We start from the raw sequence: 26067 nt of genomic DNA on the forward strand, positions 1-26067 counted from the left end.
TCAACCATACTTTGCAAGTGCACACCTAGGCAGAAAGAGATGAATCAAAACAGAAAAGAGAAAGCATATATTTTTCCAGTTTTTATTTCAAAAAAAATCCCAATTATTTTCTTTTCAAAACCTAACCCTGGCATTCATTGAGCATTTACACTTACATCGGCCTGTACTTAGACATCACATAATCCAGCAAGCAGAACACAGGAGGTGCACACAAACATACTTTCCATGGCTCAGATGGATTTCTTTTGGTTTCCAGGCTTCAGAGAGCAGGCTCCCTGACAGGAATGATGTCCATGCTCACCACCATGCATTTTTTTGCAGAATCGAAATGCAGAGTAGTGGGTGTTTCACACGAAAATTAATCATTGCATATTTTGAGTTAAAACTCAGAGAAGACTTAAAAGCCAGCAAAAAGTGTTTAAAAATATTTTGGAAGCATATGTATATCTTGACTCTTTAAAAACATGAAATCATTAATTTGCTATGAGAAGCACAACTGCGCCAAGCTTGCACTAGAACTTGATACGTTAGGATTATTTTCTCTCTTCTCCTGGACCCTATGCTACAAATTTTGGTCTCTTTCTCAAGAAACTATGAGTAACTGGAAAAGAGAAAGAAAAAAAAACACTATGCAAAAAAATCCCACTCAAAGAATAGTTAAGAGATGTGTCTATCATTTCAGACTGACTAGGCAATAGTCTAAGCATTTCATCTAAGTGGCCTCCTGTTTTAAGACTAAACTCAAAATTAAACTGAGATGCAACAGTGCTGGCTTCTTAAAAAAAAAAGGCAAAAACTAAATAATAAAGCTTTATTTCTACATTTTAAAGTAGCCAAAAGCATTTTTTTTCAAGTTGCCCTTAAGACATGAATTTTTGTAGACAGAAAATAAAAATGCACCCTCACTTCAAAGTTGGCAAAATTTTGCATTTTTTAAAGTATACATAAATTATGCAAATATTTTAATAAAACATTTATTTTTCAAAAAAACAAGTACAAACAGCAGTCTAATGTTTTTCAGGATTTATCATTTAAAAGGGGAAAAAATTCCAGTGCTACAGTAACTGAGAGAGAGAGAGGTGAACAGAAGAGCATCTTATTTTGTTTCATCTACTTCTGGACTTTCTTTCTGGTTGCTACTCCCTTCTTGGTTTTGGGGGACGCCGTCTTCCGTGTTTTGGTAGCCACAACTTCTGCAATTCAAAAAAAAGTCCAAATTTTCCATAAAATAAATATCAGAAATGTTCCACAAGAATATAATCTGCACTGTTTTCAATGGACAAGTCAAATCAAATTACTCAGTTAGCTTTGATATACCTGTTAGAAAAAAAACAGGTTGTTCAAAGAGACCATGATCAAATGCAATAAAATAAAAAACTTGTTCCATTGTCATCTTTTTTTGTGAGCACCAGCAGGAAAAAGAAACAGCAAATTCATATGAATCACAATCATCTCTGGTCACTTTCAGGAAAAATATTAGATACAACAAAAATTATCACTATTTTCAGAAAAGTAATTACCAAATGCAGTGTTCTTCATCTTCTAGTCATGGTATTTAAAAAAAATATATTTGACTTCCGCCTTGAAGTCACTATGACTAATTTAACTTCCTGCTTGTGAAACTACATGTAAACCTGCAGTTCCTGCCAACTCTTAAGGTAAGACCAAGTTTCAGAGCAGTCTTTAATAGGATGATTGCATAAGGCAACAGCCTTTAACCAGCGTGAACAACTAATCATTCAGGCTCAATGGCTAAGTTCAGAAGGAAGCAACAAGCCAGGGAACAGTGCAAAATAAACCAGTCTTGAGTCCATCCTAAACCAAATCACACTAAGAATCACTGCAAACTTGCTTTTACATTTAATTTTATGCAGCTTAATTTGCTCTTAAAATGTTGTTATAAAAGCAAAATGTTCAAATTATCTTTGAAGATTTTTTCAGACTTGAAAATGTAGAATGAAAAAATATTTTTCTTTTTCTTTTCTTGATCCAAAAGTGTTTGTTGCATCCAACATAAAACCAAAAATAGATTTTGCTAGATAAATTGGTTTATCAATTAATGTTTTATAATCAATGTATTACCAAACCCTAAAACTCTACCATTCTGGCAAACAGAAAACAACCAACTGGTATGTAAAAATGTAAAATCACAACCATTTGGGTATTCTTAAAGGTATTGGTATTTAAAAGCGATGTAGCACAAGTAGGTATCAAAAATGAAGAAGTAACTATTTGAATCATTTAGTTGACTAGCTAAATTTTGGCTTATCAAGTATTAGAAGTTTATAACTTTCAAAGTCACAATGCATCTCCAGCTCCTAAAAATGTGAGTTCTAGTATTATGTATGTCTTTTGAGCTCAAGAGATTTTAAATTTAGTTCTTAGTGACAGATCAGTCATTGTATATTTTCATAATCTTTTTCCATCTCCTCTCCTGAGATTTATCCCTGGAATTTTTGTATTGCAAGAGGAAATATAGAAGAACCAAAGTTTTCTCTTTAAAACAGACATATAACGTCATCCGCCTTCCACTTTCTTCACTATTCCCAAAAATGTGACCGTGGATGCCACCCTGTGCCACATGCTCTGCGCAGGAGGGTTGGACGAGGTGATCTCTAGAGGTCCCTTCCAACCTCAACCATTCTGTAATTCTATGAAAAAAAATCCTAATGTTTACCCTTCACCATTTTTGACTGATTTAAGTATGTTTTTTTATTCTCATCTAACATTGTATAATGTAGCGCTCAAATGGACAGGTCAAATTCATGCCCCATTATCAGAAAGATTCCCAATACAACAACTTTGACACTGATATTTGGGCAGAGAGAAAAACACTTGTGAAATGTTCATAACATTTCCTCAACATCCATAGTTGAGGAAAGCAGGCAGTACGTCATGCACAGCAGTCGAAGACAACGCAAGCAGTTCAACCTCACTTAAGCCCAGGTCAGTAAGAGCTCAGGCATTTTTAACTGCCCACTCTGGAATATCAAAAAGAGGAGGAAATCCACCTAGCCTCCATTTTCCCCTTTACCTTCACTACGCTCATAAGCTCTTTTCAAGGTATTTCTAGACAAATCATGATCGTGATGAATCTGAGTGGATCTCAGTTAAGCAGATCATAACATCAAATGAGGGTGCAAACAGAGCTATTACAAGCAAAGGGAGAGCTTCTATAGAAGAGATTAATTTGAATTAAGTTGAAACAGCAACTTAGGGCAAGGAAGAATTATATTCGTAAAAATAAAACAGTTAATGTCACTGCACAGCTTACTTTGAGACTATAGCAAAGTTCAGCAGAGGCACAAAGGTAACCACAAACTAGAGCAACTCTTACAGACAAGTTGACTATGATACATAAACCTCCCTGTATGATAAGCTTCATATTAGTTGTCCTAGAACTCCAACATGGAAAATTAGAGAAAGCAACAAGAAAGCAACAGTAACACTTCATGACACTTTTTAGGGGTCAGGTTAGTCAAGTATTAGGATAGGCCTTGCCCAAGGATGTTTTAGATTCTCAAATCATGTTGTTTAAAAGTTTCTACATAAGGACTACAAATGATTCTGCCTTTCAGTTGCTGAATGCAGCTGACGGCCTCTTGATGTTCCTTTTCACCTTGCTTTCTGATTCTGCATGGATTCTTTTAGAATCACATGTAAAACTTATGAATAAGAAAAGAAATAAAAAAAGTATTTGAGTCATAAAAAAGGACAGTTTCTATTGAATTACAATGGTTCCTTCAGCAAGAATAAGCAGAAAATAGTCCCAAGGTTCCCACTTAACTGCCTGCTTGAGGGAAAATGTGGACAGCGAGGGAGTCTGAGTGTGAAAACAGAGCTGCTGAGCAGCTGAGGTTGGATAAGATCCAGGTGTTAAAGGTGGCTGCTAGGTTACATCATAGGCTACAGCATTCAAAAAAGCAGAACCACATACCGTGTTTAAGACTCCAAGCAAACGTCACAGCAAGTGAAAAACACCTAGCAGTGGGCATGCTGCAGGTTAGCAACCGCGTCGCTCGCATATGCTGCATTTACACCTGAGAGGGGCTGAGGAGCACGCGCCGCGCTCTGGGTAACAGCTCCAGAGCGCCAGCGACTGCAGTCTCTGTACGAGCTCTGAAGCTGGGCTTACACTAACCATCTTCGTTAAATAGGCTAACACATCCTGCCCCCGAAAGCAGCATGTACAGTTGAGTATGTTGTGGAGGTATAGCAAGGTTTCATTTAAACAAAACATATATATATATATATCAAACAAAGTATGAGAGATTTTGCACACACACATTGCTCTGTTTATCTTGAAAGAATCGAAGGATAAAAAATGCGGAGCGTTGGACTATGTGGTGGAGGATTCTCAGGTGGCTTCTGGTGGGGATGTTCTCGAACTAGCCTCCACACAGACAGAGCTTAGTCATTACTGTTCAAAGACCAAGTGTGACACAGCAGGACGATTCTACAGCAAAACTGACATTTAGCTCTGGTTCTTCATGCCAATGAATACTGAATTGCCGCAGTTCAGCTGAGAACTGATGAAGCAGGATACAACATCCTTCCTAGTCAACTAGCCTTGACCTTATATAGACTGCCGTATCAGATCTTAGCATAATTATTAATCCCTGAACATGCCTGTTACCATTTATCAAATCAATAACTAATTGTGCATTTGTAATTTCCAAGGAAGGCACATTTGGGATTGTCAGTTTTTAAAAGTGCTTCCATTGACCACAGTATCACTTTTACCCTGCGAAGGGTGCTCCACGCATATTTCACTTGTCTTTGATCACATGAAATTATCAAGGCATTTTGCTGAGTGGCTCCCTAAGAAAACCTTTTCTTCATCCACCATGGGTACCTTGTAGTACCCATCAAGGGTACTACACTTGTCAAACTGAAAAGGACAGGCCAGGGACTGGAACCCACGCAACTGTTATCTACATGTGGGAGGAACTAAAAAAAAAAAAAGATAATAATTGGAAGCTGCAAGAGTACACGCAGCACCTGGCTGCAGCCACCAAATGGGAACTTTTTCTTGTTCCCTCTACAGTAATTCAGAAACATAAATCAAACATGAAGAATGGAAAGAAAATACAACTTGAATTCCAAGCAAAACAAGATACCAAGATGGGAAGAGGAGAGGGAAATTAAATTCCATCCCAAACTGGGATCCCACACTGGGATGGAGTTTGGCTTTACGTGCTCTGTTTTTCTGAATCCTTTTTCCTGATAGATAAATACTGAAACAAACTAAGCCTACATATTTCCATAGGAATTATTCTATGGAAAAACATCAATACACAAGGGCATATTATTTCATGGCATTGTGACTGCATATTTCCTAAAGATATCATTGGGTTTATGAGATTTCTGTTAAAAAAAATTAATAGAAAATTGTTCTGGACAACACTGAAAAATAAATATATTTCCCTTTATAAAAATAGATTAACTGAAGAGGTTCCAGAACAATTCTACATACACATATAAATAAGAAGCCACATGCAGCATGTGTTTAAAAATAGTTCTCCTTTCTATCAAGCAGTGAATTCCAGGAGGAACAAAGGGTTTAATTTGAATATATTACTTACAAACTTGAAAAAGGTTAGATGTCCCTACAAAAATCTGAGTCAATGCAGTGTGATTTTTTTTTTTTTTTTTCTGGAGACAATTTCACTTCCATATTTTCAATCTACGTTTGAATTGCAACACTTTCTCAGCATACTGCAATGTATCTTCAGGCCACAGAAAAATAACAAAAACAGACATCACTATTTTATTTTTAAATGATTTAACTCTACGTGTAAAGTCAATATACGAAATCCTACTCCAGGGAAAATCTTTCAGATAAATTGTTATTTAAAAACAATCAAAAAAATCCCTACATTTTGGTACAGAACCATGTCACCAAAAAAAATAAAAGTAGGTATTATTATTGCTTTTCATTAGCAGCAAACCAAAGAAACTTCTCTGATTAAAATATAAAGGAAATCCAAGAATAAAACTATTTTCCAAACAGACACGAGAGTAAACAGAAACCTTTTTAATACTTTACATACTGGAAATTAAAGTTTGGCTTATTATTATCAGCACATGTTCAAGGCACTTCTCAGTGAATTACTTTATCACTTTCAAATTGTCCAAGAAAACCATTACCCAGGAAAAATTGCAAAAATGTGTTCATTTTAGATGTATTTAATTTATTTTAACCTTCCTACCTATAACACTTAAAGGTCTTTCTACTTAATATCACCTCCTACAACAGCTTTTCCAATTTAAATAGCTTTTGAAAAAAATCAAAGAATTTTGGAGCAGGCCATAAAAAGACAGAACGTTTCATATCGAGTTTAAATATAGTTAGTGCAAAATGCAGAAGCCAGTTCGTCAGTATTTCTGACAACTATGAGCAGTATTTTTCTGTTCTAAAACTATGCTGCTTCCTGTGAATGCTTCTAACTTCAAAAAGCAGTTAATTTAACTCTTATACATTCAACTCCACTTTTCTGAGGGCTAAGGGAATGCTAGGAACAGTGCCGAGTAGGATATATCCTTTGGTGACTACTCACATAAATTGACAGGATATTTTAGATTAATATCCATTTATTCCCGACATTTGTTGCTGTTACTGGTCAGTACCAAGACCTTTGTAAGAAGGAACAAAAGAACAACAGACTGTTAAAACTATCCTAACGACTCACTACAAGTATTGGTAAATATATTAATATTAGAGTATAAAATATCTATAATGTGGGCACTGGCAGAGAATAGAAAGCAAGTGGTGCCAAGCTCAAGTTCCAAAGAGCCCTATGATCTGCATTCTCCTAGTGTATGATGACAAGGTCATTCATTCTTCACAGATAAAGACTAAACTGTGCGTAAGTATGATCTAATATTAAGTAAAAATCTTGAGTGAATTGAGGAAAAACAGCTCAACTGGAGAATTTTAAGACAATCCAGAAACTAATTTATAAAAAGTCACACAACAGAAATAAACATAAAACTAAATTCCTTTTTTTAATAAGATTTTATTTCCTGTGGGCTTCGTGAGATTGTTTCTAAAAGAGTCTTGTTTGCCAGGCCCAGAAACACTGAGGACTGAACGGGCTGAAAGAGATGGCCTTCACTGGACTCACCTGGAGAGGTCACTTTTTAAAAACCACAGGGGAGCAAGGGGAACAGAGAGAAGGAAGCAAGCAGTGGCACAAAATTCAAAATGCCTGACTGCATTCTCTCAAACACATTTAGTGAGTCTGCAAAAGTCCGCGCATTTGCAAAGAGCCGATGCTACTGCTTGGGCTGCAATTCCTCGAGCTCTCTTGCATTTCAATCTACGAGAGTCTCAGTACACGACCCCAAAAGGTGAGGGAGAAACATATTATATAAATTATAAAATTATGAAAAAATATTAAATATATATATAATACTCAGATACATCTAATGGCAAGCAGTAAGCTGACAGCTACACTTCTAAATATAAAAATCAAATAATTTTATTTCCTTCAAAGAAAAAAATAATCTGGATAATAACATTTTTTTCAGCCATTGACAGACTAAAAAACTTGTAATAAACTTAAGCCAACATTTCAAAAGGCATCTGGATAAGAGAGACATAAGTCACTGATTAAGATGATCAGAATGGCATATTTACACCTGAAATAAATACATCAGTGTAACCTCTCAGAAGGACAGTGTCTTGATGACTAGTACTTTGTATTATCCTGTTTGAGTAAACACTCAATCCACAGACTTAATCCTTAATTCATCAGTAATACTGCTCTTTTTAAAAAAAAACACATTTTCTCACCCTGCCATATCACTACTTCACACCTTATTTTTAAATAGGTGGATCTATTTTGAGGTAGAATCAAAGTGCTTGTGAGATCTACTGTTTTATTATTTTTAGACTACTTGACCATTCATAACATTTGGCCTTTCACTTGAAGTTGAAAAAATTCTCAAAGTCTCTACAATAAATATCCTCATAACTGAATTCAGTTCTCGTGTACATGAAGGAGGAACATTTTGACTAGACACCACAAGTTTAACCTATACAGATCTGCTGAGGAATTCAGATCTTGAATGTGCGAGATCTTAAGCCTACTTCACCTGTCTATGACTTCTTTTTTTTCCCCAGAAAACCCTGACAGTTCTGCCAAATTTAAAAACCTAACTTTAGCATGATCTATCCTTAAAGCTAACCCTTTCCTTGACTTTAAATACACTCACTCTTGCAGGCAGCTGCTGCTAGCCTCTGACTGGCACACAGTGTGAAGGAGAGGTCCCGAGGAGTCGACAGTTTCTGACATTGAATTGGACAAAACAGGAAAGGAGAAAAATAAGATTGGAGGGGAGAATGAACGATGGCAAATGGACAGGGTGCTACTCCTAACTTTTATCAGCTAGCGTGTCCACCAGCTCTATGTAGCACATAGAAAGTTTGAATATTTCATTATTAAAGTTAATCTAAAAAGAAAATATTAAAGACAAAAGCATTTTAACTGCTAGAGATGAACAGGACCCGCAGCTGGGAGGACGGCCTTCTGACTTACTAGAAGTACGTTTCTTTTTTTGTGGACTTTCGACATCTTCCACTTCTGCCTCAGTGCTCTCATCTGTCGCAGCTGCTGTCTTCCTTTTTTTCTATAAAGGAAAAAGGCAATTGAATTCAAAAGCAGGAAAGGCCACATAAAGCAGAAAACATCTGCATAAGGTATGCCCTAATTTTAAGCATTATTTCCTCATATATTATAAAACATCTCCATTTATAGAGAAAACTGATTCACATATTCAACATTTAGTACTAGGCAACAGTAAATTTAAAAGTCCAGTTCCATGACGTCCATACATCAGTTTAACAATCTGTATTTTAGCATATGAAACCCTCAGTTTTTATGATCAAAACCTGTTTTTATTTACTTCAAGTAACTGTTACGAAAGGATCAATCCGAAAAATCTTAACACAGAAAAAACACTTTACCCCAAGTTGCTTTTAATTGCCTTCTCTTTTTTACAGCAATTACACCTCATTAAGTTCTAGTTTATCCAAATCTACGCTTAAGGCTTTCTTTGCGCAGCTTAAAAGTAGCTAACACCCACTGACAGTACATTATTTTTTTTTTCTGATAGCAACTATTGGTTCTGTTCCAGAGAGAAGTACTTGGAAAAGCTCAATTCTATTCAAGGTACATTATCTTAAAACTTCTAAGTGGATAGAACTGTTATTATCTGTGTATTACAATTAATCCTACTATTGCAAAGTATTCTCAAGGTGGTTATGGAAAGATTATTTTTAAAGCCATGTCATTTTTGCAAAGGATGAGTTGCCTTGTGTCTAAATCAGAGAGACACAGATGTTAACTTTGATGAACACTGGAAGAGCTTACCTTTCATTTCCCATTTTTTTTTTAATTATGGGAGACTGTACTGCCTTACTAACACAGCCCTAAAAGTGGCTACAACTTCACAGAGCTCACGAGAGAAGGGGAGAGTGCATTACATCTTTCTTTTCCAAAGTGTTGCTTCATGATTACCATCTAAACCCTGCTGGGCTGAACAGATTGGTTCGATAATTACATACAATAACTGCAGTGGGCAGGTAACCCTCAGCTGGCACAGGGCAGCTCCCCTGTGAGAACTTCCATATGCAAACTGCACTGATGGAGTGCATTAGGTACATCTTTCCTGCCGCTGCACAGGCCTGATTACCGCCAGCCAAGACTCCAAGGTTAGCATGTCAGCAGATTTGTGATGCATTAGGCAGGAATAAACACAGACACTTTTGTTCATTCTGACCAAAATTAAGGAGGACTATTTCAGCACCGTGCTGCTTTTATAGGAGAGATAATGCATTCCTCCCAATTGTCCTAGAAAAGATTTTCAATGCTTATCATAAAAACAGACATCCAATACGTGCTACACAAAAGCAAAATACATTTATCTTGTTTCCAAGCTTATTTAATAAAAAGCGGTTTCTTAATCTTGATGCAGGTGAATTACATAGCAATAGAAATCAGGCTGCATTCATCTGACAAAGGACCAGCGCAGCTGAAGCTGAACATCCAAGTTGCTACAAATCACAAAAATACCTATTTCTCCTGTTTAGTTTACTCCCAGTAATCCCCAGTAGCTGGCAAGTGATGTTAGTACACTTAGCACTTTAAAAAGACCATAGTAAAAGTGGTCCTTGCTCTAAATAATTTAGTCAAGAGTTCCAAATACTGCCTTTAACACATGATATTGGTAGCTTCTTGTTTTGCTGCAAGTGTTATAAAATACCACAGACCTGCCAACCTGCAAGCGTTACACAGAAATGAAAAACTCCAGCCGAATTTGGGACTGTGTTTCATTTACTGATACATCTGGGGAAACTTGGGAAACTTGAGTCATGATACAGAGAATAAAATGTTAATTTTTAATATAGCAAGCATCTGTGAGTATAAGCCAGATACAAAGACTGGAGAGTGCCTGAGATTCCACAGCCACATACATACAGCGCACATCATGGCTCAATCTGCTATATAACCAGAGTGCACCAGAAAATCCTACATTCAAATAAATCAAACAAAAATTTTTAAAAAATGTATTCTCTTGCAGTTATGAAACAGTCTAACTTCACAATACTGAATAACACTGAAGAAAGGTATTATGGTAGATTGCACCAAATGAATATAAGGTCGTGTATCTTAAGAACTGCCATGATTAAAAGATCAGTACAGAAAAAAATGCCATAAAATTTCTCTCCCAAAGTTCAGCTTCTTCTCAAAGGTGAATGCCAGGTTGCATTTTTCTTTTCCAAATTAGACATTAAGCATGCCAAGAGAATTCCACATGTGCTGGAAGATACTGATTTTCAGAGACAAGATGTTACTGATCAACAGCCCATTCCTACCTGTGGAAAGCAATTTAACAAAGTTTGGAACTTATTTTTAAAACACTCAGTCATGAAGCCAAGCTTACTGTCATGGTGGAAAACATTTTTAACTGGCATAATGCTTTCCTCCTCTGTGAACCTAATTGCCCAGCTCTCTCTTGAGCCCCAGCTACACAAATGTCATCTTCCAGTTCTCCCAGCCTCTCACTTTGGCACGACACCCTCTAGAAAGAAAACACAGCAACTTCCTGGTTGAGTATCGGTTCCCAAAAATGCACTCTGGGAAGAAGGAATTCTTGGTGAGTATCCTCATTCTACTTACTCTTCAGGAGCAGTCCAAGATAGAAGCCTGGAAGGAGGGATGACAAAACCCCTAGCCTAAAGCCATCACAGCTGTTAACAGGCCTAGAAAATCCAGCATAGAAGCAAGAGCTTTCTGACCCAGTCAAAAGCAAACAGACTGTGCCAACCCCATGTCAAGTAACCAATCTTATTCTGCCTCAACACTCTAGCCATAACAGTACGCAGTATCACTGCAGTATGAAGCAGACTGCTGAAAACAACTATGCAAAAGGACTGGAAACACCTAGTATTTTATTTAAGAGACTAAACACGCCTGTGACAGCCGACCAAACTGACCATTCATGTGCTGCCTCCAAGTTAAAACATAAGAACCCTAGTGTAAAACATCCTATTTGACGCTAACACAAAGGAACCTAGGCAAAAGGATTATCCCACTCTTTGGGAATGGTTTTGTCTGAAAGCAGCTAAAGAAATAAGATTTTCTGAAGTTTTATTCCATTGGAAACCTGCACCATGCATCTCCACTGGACAAGGACAAAGAAGGTCACAGATGTTGGCTCTGCAGCAGGCCAAGTTATTCAGCAAAAAAGTCAGCCAACCATCAAAAACAGATTTTCTCCAAAACACAGGTCTCAAGCCACGTAGATCCACAGGAGGGGATTTATGTTATGAACTCTCCTTTTGGACCAATTATATTCTATTCAGGAGAAAATGTTAATACAAAGACCAGGTGCATACAGTTTAAGTCAGAGTACTATTTCCTAATCAAAAAGAACTGAGAAAAAAAGGTATATACTTAGAAGATATTAAAGTCTTACAATTTTTGTTTCTGTTTTGTGTTTCTTTGTCCAGCTTTTACATATAGCTGATCATGTCGCTAGGTAGAATCCTTGGACTCTTATTCTGTATTATAATTCTCAGCTCCCTAGTTTAAAGCTAAAGAAAGTTATCTACTTATAATTAATAAATGCACTTGTTTGAAGTGCACAATAATATTTCTTTTTTTTTTTTTTACTGCTGTTATTAACCACTTTAACATACTATATCCCTAACGAAAAAAGCTCTCATGCTATATTCCAGCATGCAATCCAATTTAAAGTTTAAAGGAATACATTAAAATACATGCAGTCTACCATTATGATTAAGGTTCATAAATAACTGTTCATAAATACTGGATAACTGAGAATTCAATATGAAATTCTAGTACCAAATACTTTGCATAGAGATGTATATTTAAAATTAAACCTTAAACTAATCAGGAAAAAGGAATCGGTAAGAAAACAACAACTTATTCTGCCATACATGAATTCTGGCTTATCGGGAGAGTTTTAGAATTTTGACAAATATAGTAAATTAACTGAATGTTCATCTATTCAAATGTTATTATGTCTAAATGTGTATTCTGTTACCAAAGGTACTCTTTGTTACTTATTATGAAAGCACACCTACAAATATAACGATATTATATTTAAGCTTTCATAACAATTTGTCAAGTTCAAATTACAGATATACATGAGTAGGAATTAAGCAAATAAACATTTGGCTATTTGCTCATTTATTACTTGATCTAAGCTATGATGCCTACTTCCAATATCACTCTAAATCTTGACTTAGTTCAAAAAATACATAAATTTTTAAAGCAAAAACCTTTTGCAAGGGCTTTGTTTGCAAGTCTCCATTCTCTATCAGGACAAAGTTTAGCACTCCATCATCTTTTTGCCCAATGGCCTTGAGGCCTTGCAGAAGTATGTCTCGAAAATGCTGATATACAGGCTTCTCTTCATAGCTCAGGAGTTTCACCTTTTCCATATACTTGGCTATTTCAGCTAAAAGAAAGAAAGGTACTTCAAATTAATTTGTTTGAAAACATTTTAATCATTAGCTTTTACCACAAAAGAGTCAGCAATTATGCATGCACTACTTATACTATTTTTTGAAATGGTTATTTATAAACTCATAATTATGACTTCATTACAACACATTTTAGAAAAAAATTACCAAGGTTCATTACCCAGTGATAACAGCATCGCTGTTTCTTATACATTTATTGTAACGAAGAAAACAGTCGATCGTAAAAAATGTAATAAGCCAATCTTCACCAATGAATGCTTCTTTACATAACATTTCTTATGCCTATATTTTAAAATGTTGAAAAGAAAACTCATTGTCATCCAAGCACTTCATCAGTTAAAAAGAAATTAAAAAATAAAACAGAGAAAACAAATTTGGACATTGAAAAATTATGCAAGCAGCATTTGACAGAAAATTTTTCTATTGACTACCAGGAAACAACAGCTGGAAACAACAAAATATTTAAGTTTGTATTTTCAATAAAGTGTATTTCTACCAGAATCAGAGGCATAAGATAAAACCAACTCAAGATACTACTAATGCCAAATAGAAACACTCCTCCAGAATTCAGGTTACCATTACTTTATGACTTACGTATTTCATGTGTGCAAATAACATAATTCTGTCTTCTAGACAGAGGCTACAGCCAAAAGGAAAAGATTCTAAACTATTATTACTCAAAAACTTTATCAGTGCCACTTTGTTTTGCTGAAAAAAGTAAAATGAAGAGATGCAAACTCCAGTAAGCAAGGGGGATTTAAAGAAGCAACATATGAAATAACCATTCTTGACACATTTCTTTTCTCAGAAAAGTTGCCAACAACTTGATGAATCCTCACCTTTTGCAGCAACTGCATTTATCTGTTTTTTATTTGAATTCAAAGTAATGTAGCCCTCTGCACACATTCAATTTACCACATGAAAGTTGGCACATTAGAGCTTCTACCCAATCTCTAAAGCTTTCTATAATCTTATGACGGCCCTCAAAGAGACTGATGGGAGCTTTTTTTTTTTTAATATATTCTGAAAAATGTTAAATTATTTAAAATGTTTATTTTTTAAAAAATAGTTTGTCTTACCTGGTTTATTTTTCCCTGGAAAACATTTGTCCATGAAATCTGAAATATTATCTCTAAATCTGAAAAACAAAATTATTCAAAGCTATTATTTTCTCCAGGTTTTGAAGCTCTGCCCTGCTCTGTCTGACACATTTCCCAAACCTCCATTCTGGGCCACTGGCAGAAGCAGAAAATGCTGGTACACGAACCTTCCACATGACTTTCAATGAGTGCATTTTTATTAGTACAGTGCATTTGAGAACCTGATGAATGTCAGACTGGGTACCTGAAACACAGTGAGCTTTTGTTCATCAGCTTTTGGTTGGAAATGGACTGCTCCATTTTAAGTTCTCACATCCCAGTGCCCTCAGCTCTTCCAGCTAAAGAACTCTTTTGCAAACTGCTATTATTCAGAGCAGCCTCCCAGTCAAATCAATAGCGATGAAGGAAAAACCAAGCTTAGCTTACTGATGGAGACAGAAGAGTTAAAAGTAGAGAGAAGGAAACTAGACAACTGATACTTGTGAATTGGACAGAAACTGACATGCTGAGACAGTTTTCTCAATATTGAGCATCTCCAAAGAGAGGTTTCAGGGTCAGAAGGGAACAAAACAAAAACAAGAACATACACACACAAAAATGTCCTAAATTACACATTAGTAGCCCCCTATCAGGGGCAACAGTCAAAGAATTTGAAGTTCCAACTTTAGCTTTGCTCTCTGCCAAAGTCTTCAGAAGACAATTCTACAGAGACCACCCAGAACCTGTGCTACTGGCTCACCTTCTCTAAAGCAGGTTAACACTGTACTAGTAAGAGTGCTGCGTGAAACTGCCCCATTGGTGTTCAGAAACAACAGCCCTGAAGCATAAATAAACATCTCACAGATCCTAAAAGATCACAGCTAGAGAATAACTTGGAATAGTACAACTAAACCCAGTTTAATTGTAAGCCAAGAATTCATGGGGCACGATGAAGGGAAAATGGAGCAAACACACCACTACACCCTAATTGCCAAAAGAGAACATGCTAAAAGAATAAAATGCTTATACAACAAGACATTTTCATTCATTTCATTTATTCCTATATTTATTTTCAAAAGAAAAAGAAAGCAGGGAGTTTCTCACCTGATTTTTGAGTCTCTGACAAAGTTTGGATCTTTCAAGTTATCCTCCCATGGTAGATGGCCACTAAGCCAGTGAATCAGGCAGTAACCTAAGATCTCCAGGTCACCACGTCTCGAGGGAGCTAAGTATGCAAGTGCGCACACACACACACACACACACACACACACACAAGAATTTTAAGAGCACATTTTAACAACTGCTAAAATTTGTAAGTATGGCAAGACAACAGAAAGCCAATACTAACAACGTAAAACTATTTTGGATCTGTTGAATCTTTTTAAGTGTGAAAGTAAAGAAGGAAAAAATATTGCTCCTACATCTAGAAGAATAACTTCATTTTTGAAGTCTTTTATCAATCTCTTTCTTCTATTCAAGAGTATGACATGCTGCAGTTATCCCAATTTGTGAAGCTTTTTAAGTAGCTGGATTGGCAAAAAAATAGAGCCTGTACAGAAGTGATTGACTTTCTGTTCAAAACATTTTTTACTTTCTCTCTTCTATTAAAAAAAAAAAGAAAAAAATAAAATATAGAGAGAAAAGAGTTGGGCAGAAGCCCTGCTTCCTGAAATAATTGTTCTGTAACACAGAAATATTTCATGTGGCCTGAAAAGCCAAGCACAGTACAGTAAAACATCACATTACAGGAGTAATTACAAAGTAATAGTTTTGCTAACAGGAACTATTTATCCCCTAAAAAGAGCGCCTGTTTTGTCAAACAATATTCCATTTCTAGTTAGACATTGGAAGGCTAAACATCTTGCACAATTTTCATAAAATAAAGATACTATACAAGAAGTTTTCACTAACAACCACAGTAAATAAATCCAAAGCAAAAGGTAGTAAATGTGAGGAAAAAAAAACGAATGCCAACATAGTTAACAGAGAGAAAAAAATATATATTATTCCTATTCAGAAACTTATTTGTTTACACAGCACAGCAGATAAATCTTCTACATTTGTTTTTAAAAAGATACACAAATACCTATCACTAAAAGCAAAAGCTTTTGCCTTCTTACCCACACCCTTGTGTGCATCAATACTGGTATATTCAATAGTCCCATCATGACACCTCTTAGGATCTTCTTTATAAGCTTTGTGAACTCCTTCTGGACAGTACCGGTAAGCAAGCCCATAATCCACCAGGTATACCTAATAATTTCCATGCAGAATACAAAGATTAAAGAACTACAAACACAAAAGTACATGAACAGAATTCTCGACTGTTCTCATAATTTCTTATAAAGAATTATATATGATCTTTTTTTTCAACTTAAATGATCTTTTCTCAAAGCTTTACTGAGATTACTACATACAAATTGCAAGCAGCAGGTCTGATGTTTTTTGCCATTTTCCACAGAACAGTCTGTTCTGGAAGTCAGTTCTTGCTAACGCAGGGACAAGTACAGCAAAATATTCAGTTATTTTCAGTAAGATTACACACAATAAAAAAAGACTCAAAATTCATAAAGAATTATACATATACTTACTGTCCTACCCCCCCCGTCGAATTCAGCTGCCCTATTTGAACACTACATTTATAAACAACACTGTAAAATGACCATAGCTACTATTACTACTCACTAACACCACAGTTACTTTAAAGAACTCACATTTTATTCATTGAATAAGCTAAAATATTTGGACAAGATGACATGTCCAATTCTGGAACTCTAATAGGTATTCTTTGAATAGCAAAGAGAGTTAAAAATGCAGAAAAAAAAATGAAAGACTTCTGCAAATCAAGTGGAACAATCAACACTTTAAAGATCAATTTTTCCAAGTAACAGAACACTTATCTGATGGATTTCTTGAACAAAGGAATGAAGGAACAATGCAGACAGGCAAACATAATTTACTGGTGTACTATATAATTTTAAGCTTCCACCTGCACATAAGTATTTGAGAGTCAATTTTGCTTTAATCATGAGAATTTCTGTAGATTATTCAGGGCAAATAGTCAATTTGATAAACTGTCCAGCAAAATGCATAAAAAATGTAGAATATTAACTAGATATAAATGTCAAGCAGAAATAATGTTACTATACACATTTTTTAAAATGAGCTTCTGCTAGATTTCATAAGTTCAAAGCATTTTCATGATAAAACCATGATAAAAAAAAATAGTACCAGAAATACCTGATTAGGGTTCTTGTAACTGAGAAGAAGGTTTGAGGCCTTGATGTCTCCATGCACATACTCATGTTCATGGATATATTCCAGAATATCAAGCTAATAAAACAAAATACAGTCAGGTAAGTGCAGTACCAAGCTCCAACCAGCAGAGGACCGATATCCAGCACAAAAGTATAATTTAATAGAACAGCTTAGGAGAAGTCAGATTATAAAATTCCTTTTTAAACTTACTATTCTCAGGCCTAATTGTAGTACAGTTTTGTGAGCAAATCGCTTTGCATTCTCTTCATATATCTTCTGAAGGTCTCTCCCAAATCTGTCCATTATCATAAACCGGTAACTAAATTCACAAAAAGAACCAACAAAATGTTACTGACTTGCACTTTGAGAAGTATTTTATCTTTATGTTCAATACGCAAACTGCAAAAGAAAAGGTCTCTATGAATAGAGAAACTTCAGGTACAGAGAAACAAATACATGGGATATAATTGACAGTTTTTATATTATACTTCAACTTCTATTTCCTTTCGTTGTCAAAAAATTGTTTATCAAAGTAACTCCTCTTCATGCCTGGCTACTTATGCCATACAAAGCAAATATCCGTATGGGAAAATACCTGTGTTGTGATCCACTATAGATGACACAAGTATCAATGGCTTAGAAAAATATATTCTTGGCCAATAAATGACTAAATAACTTTAAAGGGTGACTTTTAAAAGTTGGTTTTCTGAGCTGTCGCTTTTCTTTCGTATTAAAAAATTCACTTGCCAAAAATGTTTTAATACTCGCTGCTATAATCAAATTGGTTCTATTACCATAAAAGCTAACAGTAACTCTTTTAGTGTAAGAGCTCACACATTAAACAACAAGTTTACTCCCGGTGGGGGGGGAATCTTAAGGTTACATTGACCTGTGCCTCTCAGAATAAATATTTTTTTCCAATAGATTACTTTTAAATTTGGGGATTTATTGAAACAAAGCAATTGCTGGCACAACAGACCATGCGTTTCAACTATCCTATATTCAGTGGCCAATACGAAAAAGCAGAACTAGTAAAATTTCTTTGCAGCATCATTATACAGAGAAGTCCACTGGGAAATCAGGACTAATAAACAAACATACATAACATGCAATATGAAATAACTCAAACCTTTTTCAACATCAAACAATACTGAAAACTATCCTTAAACTTAAGACAATCGTACCATGAGATTAGCAATTATTATAACTCACAGATTAAGTCAAAGAGTTACCCTAGAGAAAATCAAACAGGTGTAGAGAGTGCACTAAATCTTCTCTGTGCATGAGTTAAAACACTTTTAACTGCACACCGTGCCAGAATAATTAAAAAGGATAAACTTTAAAAGGTAGTCATATCAGTTAAGCATTGCATTACATAAAAAATTGACTTTAATTCAAAAATGAAGAGCTTCTAAGCCACTAGTATGTAGAGTTACCCTATTACAGTGATGTTTGAGAAAAATAAAAATTAAATCAGTAAAAATATGAGACACAAATATGAATAACAAACAGACTATATATGGAATATATCTATCCATACATACATATATATATAGATATGCATATATATGCTATTATGACCATAAAAGTTTGCAAGACCAAAACAAACAACATGAGGACAGGTGAAAATATATACCAGATTTGCCTAAAAGGAATTGTAGCTGTGGACTGAATAACTCCACATATAATAAATATGTGGCAACAACAGACATATTTACCTGTTTCCACTTTTTTCATGCAAGCCAGAACCCCAGTATCTTGGGACACCTAAATATTTCAGTTTATGGGACTTAGTCCACTTCTGAACTAAAAATACAAATAAAAGCAAGTTTATGAATTCGTATCGGTAGAGACTTAAGCAAAAGGTAGCATTATATCTCTTACAGTTTCTGCACACATATAAGCTAATTATTTTAGAGAAAGCAATATGCAAACTATACTTGTAAGCAGGTGACATCCTTTACAGAGACAGCGCACAGCTACATGCCTACATCATATCATCAACACAGTTATTGAGAACATCTTGCCTAAAACCTTGATTTTACTACATGTCATTTTTATCATTTAAAAATATTTTCAAAATGATCTTAAAGGATTCCTTTTACAGAGCCACCTTACTCTTGTAGGCTTTATTCTCTTAGAGGCTGTAATTCATTCAAAGTATTTTAATAGAAAGCTTACTTTCATCTGGCTTAGCAGCTCTCATGTAGAACTTTAACTCAGTAAAAAGAGGTCCATTCTGGCTGGGTTCCTTCAAGACAATTTAAAATTAGTCAAGAACTGCTGTGTAAGTAACTAATAATTACTATAAGCTCAGAAAATGTAACGTTCACTCTGCAAAATCATATTCTCCTTCCTATGCTCTACTCAGTGCTGAGAACTTCAACAGAGTCTGCATTCTTTTTAAAATAAAGATGACTAAGCAGTTATTTCATAATAGCTTAGTATTACAGTACTGAAAATTCTTTCCCATAACAAAAAAGCAAATTAACTGAAAAGTACAGAAATATCAAGAAGTGACAGCAATAGAGTCATTTCTAAAATTAAAACTGAATTGCACCAATCTTGTAGATTTTAGTAATCCTAAGCTAACACGTGAATTCACTTGATGGAAAAATATTACTGAAAATTAAGTTCTTGCTAAACATAAGGCATTGGTCCCCTTCACACACTAATTTATTAACACAAGCATTACGGAGGATTTCACAATTTCTCTCAACACTTACGAAAACTATACCTATTTTGAGTCAAGTATCCACCTTTAAAGCTCCATTTTCTAGGGAAAATCTATGGTGACTACATACTACAAACAGAATACCTGAAAACACCAAAGTTCTGAAATACTGCAAGAATTGCAAGTGAGTTTGTGCCTTAAGACTTCCACAAGTCAGTGGGGGGGGGGAGGGAATCAACACGCTGAAGTTGTGATTTCAACTCTCAGTTTTTCATTTTTAAAGTAATTGATTCCGAGATAAGTTTCAGCAATTTATTTTATGCTAGAGTTACTCATATATACCCAAATTCATTCCATTTCATTGGAAATATCTATTTTGGAATATCCTAGGGTTTACAAGACAAACAAAAGACACATATGCCATTACTGGTAAAGAAACCCAGACAGAACGCCATTATGTATTAGCAAAAGTTCCATAAAGGTAATCTTAAACCATTTTAATTGTAACTTTTAAATGTAGATGCTGTGATCCAAAAAAATTGCTAAATGCCAGAACACCCTGCTCAGTTAATATGGGTTTACTGCTGTCTAACACTACTGAAGCAACGCAAAGACATCAAGCCCATTGATGAATGCGGCCTGTAATGTGCATCTGATTTATTGGTTGAGTGGCAGAGTGGGAAAACCGGCCAGTAGAAGACCAGGTATCAGCTTTGGCACCAAACGTAGGCAGGAGAATGTTACTACCTGTCTTCACCTATTTCCTCTAGCAACACTGCCCTGAAAAACAATGCAACCAAAACAACAGTTTTCCAGCTCCTTTTTGTGGAACAGCCCACAGTATTTGTTCCATATTCACAGTATTAAGCCGTAAGCCTGCAAAAACACAACCAAACCAACTAATCTATGCCCAGAAACTTTAGTGCACGCATAACAAATTTCATTTACCCTACTGATGCACTACAGACAACAGATTAGGCATATGTGGTTACATAAACAGAAAAAGTGAAATCTTATACAGCAGATATCCCAAATTTAAATTACCAGATGCAATCGTCTTTTTCTGCGAAGCATAATCAATCAATATTATAGATTAATTACAGGATAAGTTATATGTATGATTTAGATTTGTTACTCTGTTACTGTAACTCAGCAAAAAAGTGTAGATGTTAAAAATCTTAATCTATTCAGCTTTTTAAATATATTATCTAAAAACATTTCTATGGGCTGAAAAAGAATCTTTCTCTAGTCAGAGCAAATGTTGAAAATCTGGTATAATCATACTTGAGAGACTGGATAAGTAGTTTAAGCACAAGATAGAACTCAGCATTGGCTACAAAGCTGATGCCCCATAATAAAATTAATTCTACATACAGGTAAATCAAATGCTGCATTAAAAAAGCTCATGCAATGATGTCTAATATTTGACAGACTAGTCATCTTATAATACAGTAAAGTGAGAAAGAGTTCAAACTCTAATATCCACAGAGTCATTCTAAACATACTCTTAGTTTGCAAAACTGAAATTAAAGTCTAATTAGAAGACAAATCTTAGTGAAAGAGATTATGAAGCACATGTCAAAACTCAACTAATTTCCTCAAGTAGTATTTTAAGAATTCTAATCTTTTTTTAGCTAGCAGTTTAACAAAGTGTTATTAAACTTTGTATCTGCTCCTGCCCAATGACATCTGAAAGGTCCACATTAAAAAAAGCATTTCTTTTTAATAAAAAATGATTCATTTCGTACTGCATAGATCTCAATAGCATGAGGATATGTCAAAAACTAAGCCAATTTCCATCCTGCTTTAATAGCTTAATTTGAAGAACATTATGATCTGAGCACATATTTTGTTAAACACTAATAACTGTTCAAAGCTGTTAACCACTTTGCTTCAGCTGATGGATCAACTAGGAATCACCCAGAGCATCAGAAAATAGGCCCTTATTTGTAGCAGCTTTATAGGGGGCTGCAGAGGCAAAGAACATTATGGATCATTTACGAGGGCAGCACAACAACTGGGCTACCCTTTATTGCCATAAACACAGAATCATATAAAACAAAGTGCAAGTGTATTCACAAGGGAGATTTGCAACGGGGTATTTGCAAATTGCTGTAACAAAGTGAATCTCACATAAAAAGCAACCAGATGTAATGACAAATCTTACAATCAGAGCCAGAAGTGGAGGAAAGCAGAAGCAGGTGAACAAGAAGAGGTCAAGTTTGAAGCCGGAGTAGGCAGGATGATGGCAACTGCACACAGCAGTGAAATAGCACATATCCAACAATATTCCAAAGAAATTAAGTTGGATCCTTCCACGTAAGTCAAAAGGTTCTGCTTCCTAGTCAGTATGAATTCATGAAGCAGTCAGGCAGCCACCTGCCTCTAAGCAGCAAAGCAGTGCTGATAACCTGAATATCTGTTAGGTGCCACCAACAGAGACAACAGGTCCTGCAGGAAAACACCCCTCGTGCCCTCTCAGGCAGGGCAGGTTGGACATTGTCACCATGCAAAAACTACAGGCTGCGGTTGCCCACACACACCCAAGGAGCTGAAAAATATGACAGATTGACACGTGCATCACAAGCACTGGGTTTTTTTTTTTTTTCCCCCAGCAAGGGACATTTCCACACCAGGGTCATCATTAAAGGTGTTTTTTTTTTTGTTTTTTTTTTTTTTTTTTTTTTTTTTTTTTTTNTTTTTTTTTTTTTTTTTTTTTTTTTTTTTTTTTGCTATTGATGTAGTATAAAAAACAATATTCTAGAATTTCCCTGTAGCTCTAAATATGAAGATTAAATATATATATATATAAACTAAAATTATTTTGCACTCCAAATTATCTGATCTTCTAGACTGAGGATAAAAGAAGTTAAGATTATCAACATATATACATAAGCAGCAATTTGGGCGATGCAATTTAATAAACAAAAGATGAAACCTTAATGCTTCTGAACTGTGCAGAAAAAAATAATATCCTATACTCTGAAGCTCTTGGAAAGTTTTATGCTACCTGCTTTTACCATAAAAAATACCAATATAAGTACCAATACATGTAACAGTTTGGAAAATAGCAAAATCTTAGAAAAATAATTTTATAAACTTTTTTTTTTTACCCAGATCAAGTTTACTTTCAAGACCTTAAAAAAATATTTTATTTTCTAGCATAGCAGTGAGATCTTTTTATTAGTTAAAAATATATAAGGCTTTTTCTTCTGTCTAATCATTAGGTTAAAAACATAGATGTCACCACCATTTTTATTCAGTAGAAATAAGACATGTGTGTGTTTTATGGTAAAACATTTAAATGTCTTTATATCTGTCAGGACCTTGGGAATCAAAGTTTTGCAGTTTCAACTCCCAAGCCATCTGTCAGCTAACATCCAGTGGCCAACAACAGTTCACACAGACTCACTCTGGAGTTAGAGGGACTCCTCAAAAGGTATATACTCTTTGTTGATTTTGTTTGGGTTGTTTATAGCAGCGAATAAATCAAAGAGAATTTGAACCATTTAAATCTTTTTTCAACACCACCAACAGGCCAGCATCCACCTTCATGCACCAGGGTCCCAATTCCCAGCAGATTCCATGCAGCACCACACCAATTTGCAGAGCATGCTTTGACAAAATATGCATTATATAACTATATTATTTTTAGTGAGAAGGTGATTTAAATTACACATATTATTCTAGAACAAACACTTTCAAATTGTGAATTAGATTAAAATGCCCTCTTACCACTTTCACAACGTAAGGTGCATCACTGCCAACGGACTTTGAAGAATTAACATCAGCTGTTAAAAAGCAAGCATTTATTAGTAGCATGAAAGAACACTATTACAAAACATACATTTCCTTGCTATGCAGCATGGACTCCAAATGACAGAATAATTAAGCACTGAAATGAACATGAATATCAGCATGTTATATCATGGCAAGTCAAATGTTCTATATTGCAAGACTACTCAATGTTGATGTGGTCTCACATTCCCCTTTCATAGGATCATGGAATGGTTGGAAGGGACCTCAGAGGTCATCTAGTCCAACTCCCCTTCTCACGCAGGGTCACCTAGAGCACGTGGCACAGGGCTGCGTCCAAGTGGGTTTTAAAGATCTCCAAAGAAGACGACTCCACAACCTCTCCAGGCAGCCTGTTCCAGTGCTTTGTCACCCTCACTGTTAAGAAATGTTTTCTTAAGTTCCTATGGATCTTTTGGTGCTTCAGTTTGTGGCCATTTCCTCTAGTCCTGTCACTGGCCACCACTGAAAAGAGAACAGCGCCCTCCTCCTCATTCCCTCCCTTGAGGTATTAAACCTCCCTTGAGGTTTAACAAGAACAGGAAGTTCACTAGTTACTTTTTATTTTAATTTTTTTTTCTAGACAATAATGTTTTTTCATCTCTAAAGACTGATGAATTTACAGACTACTGACAGACAAGATCCTCTCTACTATTTTGTCACATCGCATATTTCAAAGTGTTTTTCTGAAGGTGCTAAGCTACTCGTGGCTGTCGGAGGTGGAACAAGTACAGAGGACACCAGATCAGGCAAGTACCAAGCACAGAAGGAGCCGTGGCAGAGTAATGATGGGTAAACAGTCCTAGAGAAGGGCAAGCTTTGGCTTGAGCAAAGCAGGGATTTTTAACACGAGGAATGACATGACTGGAGTGAGATGAAACTCCACACTCAGCAAATTTAGATGCTCAGTGAGCAAGACTGAGTAAACAGTAGAAAGAGTCTTTGGCAAGAAGCAGCCCACCGGTCCTGCCTTTGCTCCAAATGATTCTTAACCCATTTATGCTGTAAGCATAGAAAATGAGTTTGGAACTAGTTAAATAAATAAATAAATAAATAAATAAATAGATAGTAAACAGTTGCATGAAATGCATATTGTCTCATCCAGGGAGAAAGATCATAAATTCTTTGTAAAAATATCCTTATTTACATTGCCACCTTAAATTTCATCCCTTCATAGGTCTTCGGAAAAATACTAGGGTTAAAGCAGAAATTGCCTTGGATATCCTGTGGTCTTCTCAAAGTCTTTCCCTACTTTGTTCATTTGTTCAAAAAAAAGCAATTCTCATTTTAAGTATAAAAAGCTATGCATTAAAAGAAGTTTTCCTTAAATTCAGTGCACATTGTCACAAAGAAAGATCTGTGCTTCTGTGAATCCAAAATTCCAATCTGTTCTGAATATTGCTTGTGTAATAAAGTTTATGACTTATATCAGAAGTTCAGAATGCAATGAAAAAGTCAAAACCAGCACAGAAGTCAACAGCTGTTCTTTGATGGCTGATCAATAGCCTGCATAAAATGTGTTTAGACAGTTTCAGTTCAGAATTTGTGAGATAAGGATACTCATGCAAATATTCTTCTTTCAGCCACACCAAAGAAATTTAAATAAGTACTGAATTATCCTTTCACTGTTTACCAGAGGTCAATGAAAATCAGAACTGAAACACCACCAAGGCAACATGGGGACATATCAATCCCATTGCTCTCAATATCAGGCATCTTTGACAATTAACTTTAGAAATGAATGATTGAAAAATTAAAGTAATTATGCAAGAATATGAGAATTACAAAATCTATCCTCAAACATTTAAGAATACTACAAAGAAAGAGTATGGTTTGCAAAGCATAATGACTTAACTGAAATTATTAAGAAAAATGAACTACTACTCTGAAATATCATATTGATTCCATTTCATGCAACCAATGTCTTCAATAAGTATTAGCCCACTGCTCAAATTAAATTATAGATCTATTTAGACAGAGCAACTGAAGATATTCTGACTAACTTTGGCTCTATTTTTTATCACTTTGAACAAGGACAATATTTCACTCTCCATTATAAAATATTACCAACAGTAGCCAAACTTACCAAGATAAAGGCGTCCAAAGCCTCCTTGGCCAATAGGGACACCTAATTTCCATTCTTTTCTGCTTGTATCTGCTAGAATCTCTCCTACAGGAAACTCTTCAGCAAGTTTCCTCTTTGCAGGACCTCTTTTTCCAGAAGTCTTCTTCATATACGGCAT

At 35.4% G+C, this 26067-nt stretch overlaps 1 protein-coding gene across 2 annotated transcripts; it reads right to left on the reverse strand.

Annotated features, from left to right (window-relative positions):
* Positions 1–957: 957 nt before the first annotated feature.
* Positions 958–26067, reverse strand: VRK1 (vaccinia related kinase 1). Of its 2 annotated transcripts, XM_026050455.1 has the most exons (12): positions 25911–26067; positions 23765–23820; positions 19537–19606; positions 19074–19161; positions 17566–17674; positions 17338–17430; positions 16218–16350; positions 15202–15322; positions 14098–14156; positions 12815–12993; positions 8544–8634; positions 958–1193 (listed from the first exon to the last, which is right to left on the reverse strand). In XM_026050455.1, the coding sequence occupies exons 1-12, from the start codon at positions 26065–26067 to the stop codon at positions 1111–1113; spliced, it is 1239 nt and encodes a 412-aa protein (XP_025906240.1). In that variant the 3' UTR covers positions 958–1110. The 2 variants fall into 2 exon arrangements, with proteins under 2 accessions (XP_025906240.1, XP_025906241.1); XM_026050456.1 differs by lacking the exons at positions 958–1193; positions 8544–8634 and adding an exon at positions 10667–10882.

Source organism: Nothoprocta perdicaria, unplaced genomic scaffold, assembly GCF_003342845.1.
Source record: "Nothoprocta perdicaria isolate Ctin4 unplaced genomic scaffold, notPer1 scaffold_69, whole genome shotgun sequence".
Classification (NCBI taxonomy): Eukaryota; Metazoa; Chordata; class Aves; order Tinamiformes; family Tinamidae; genus Nothoprocta; species Nothoprocta perdicaria.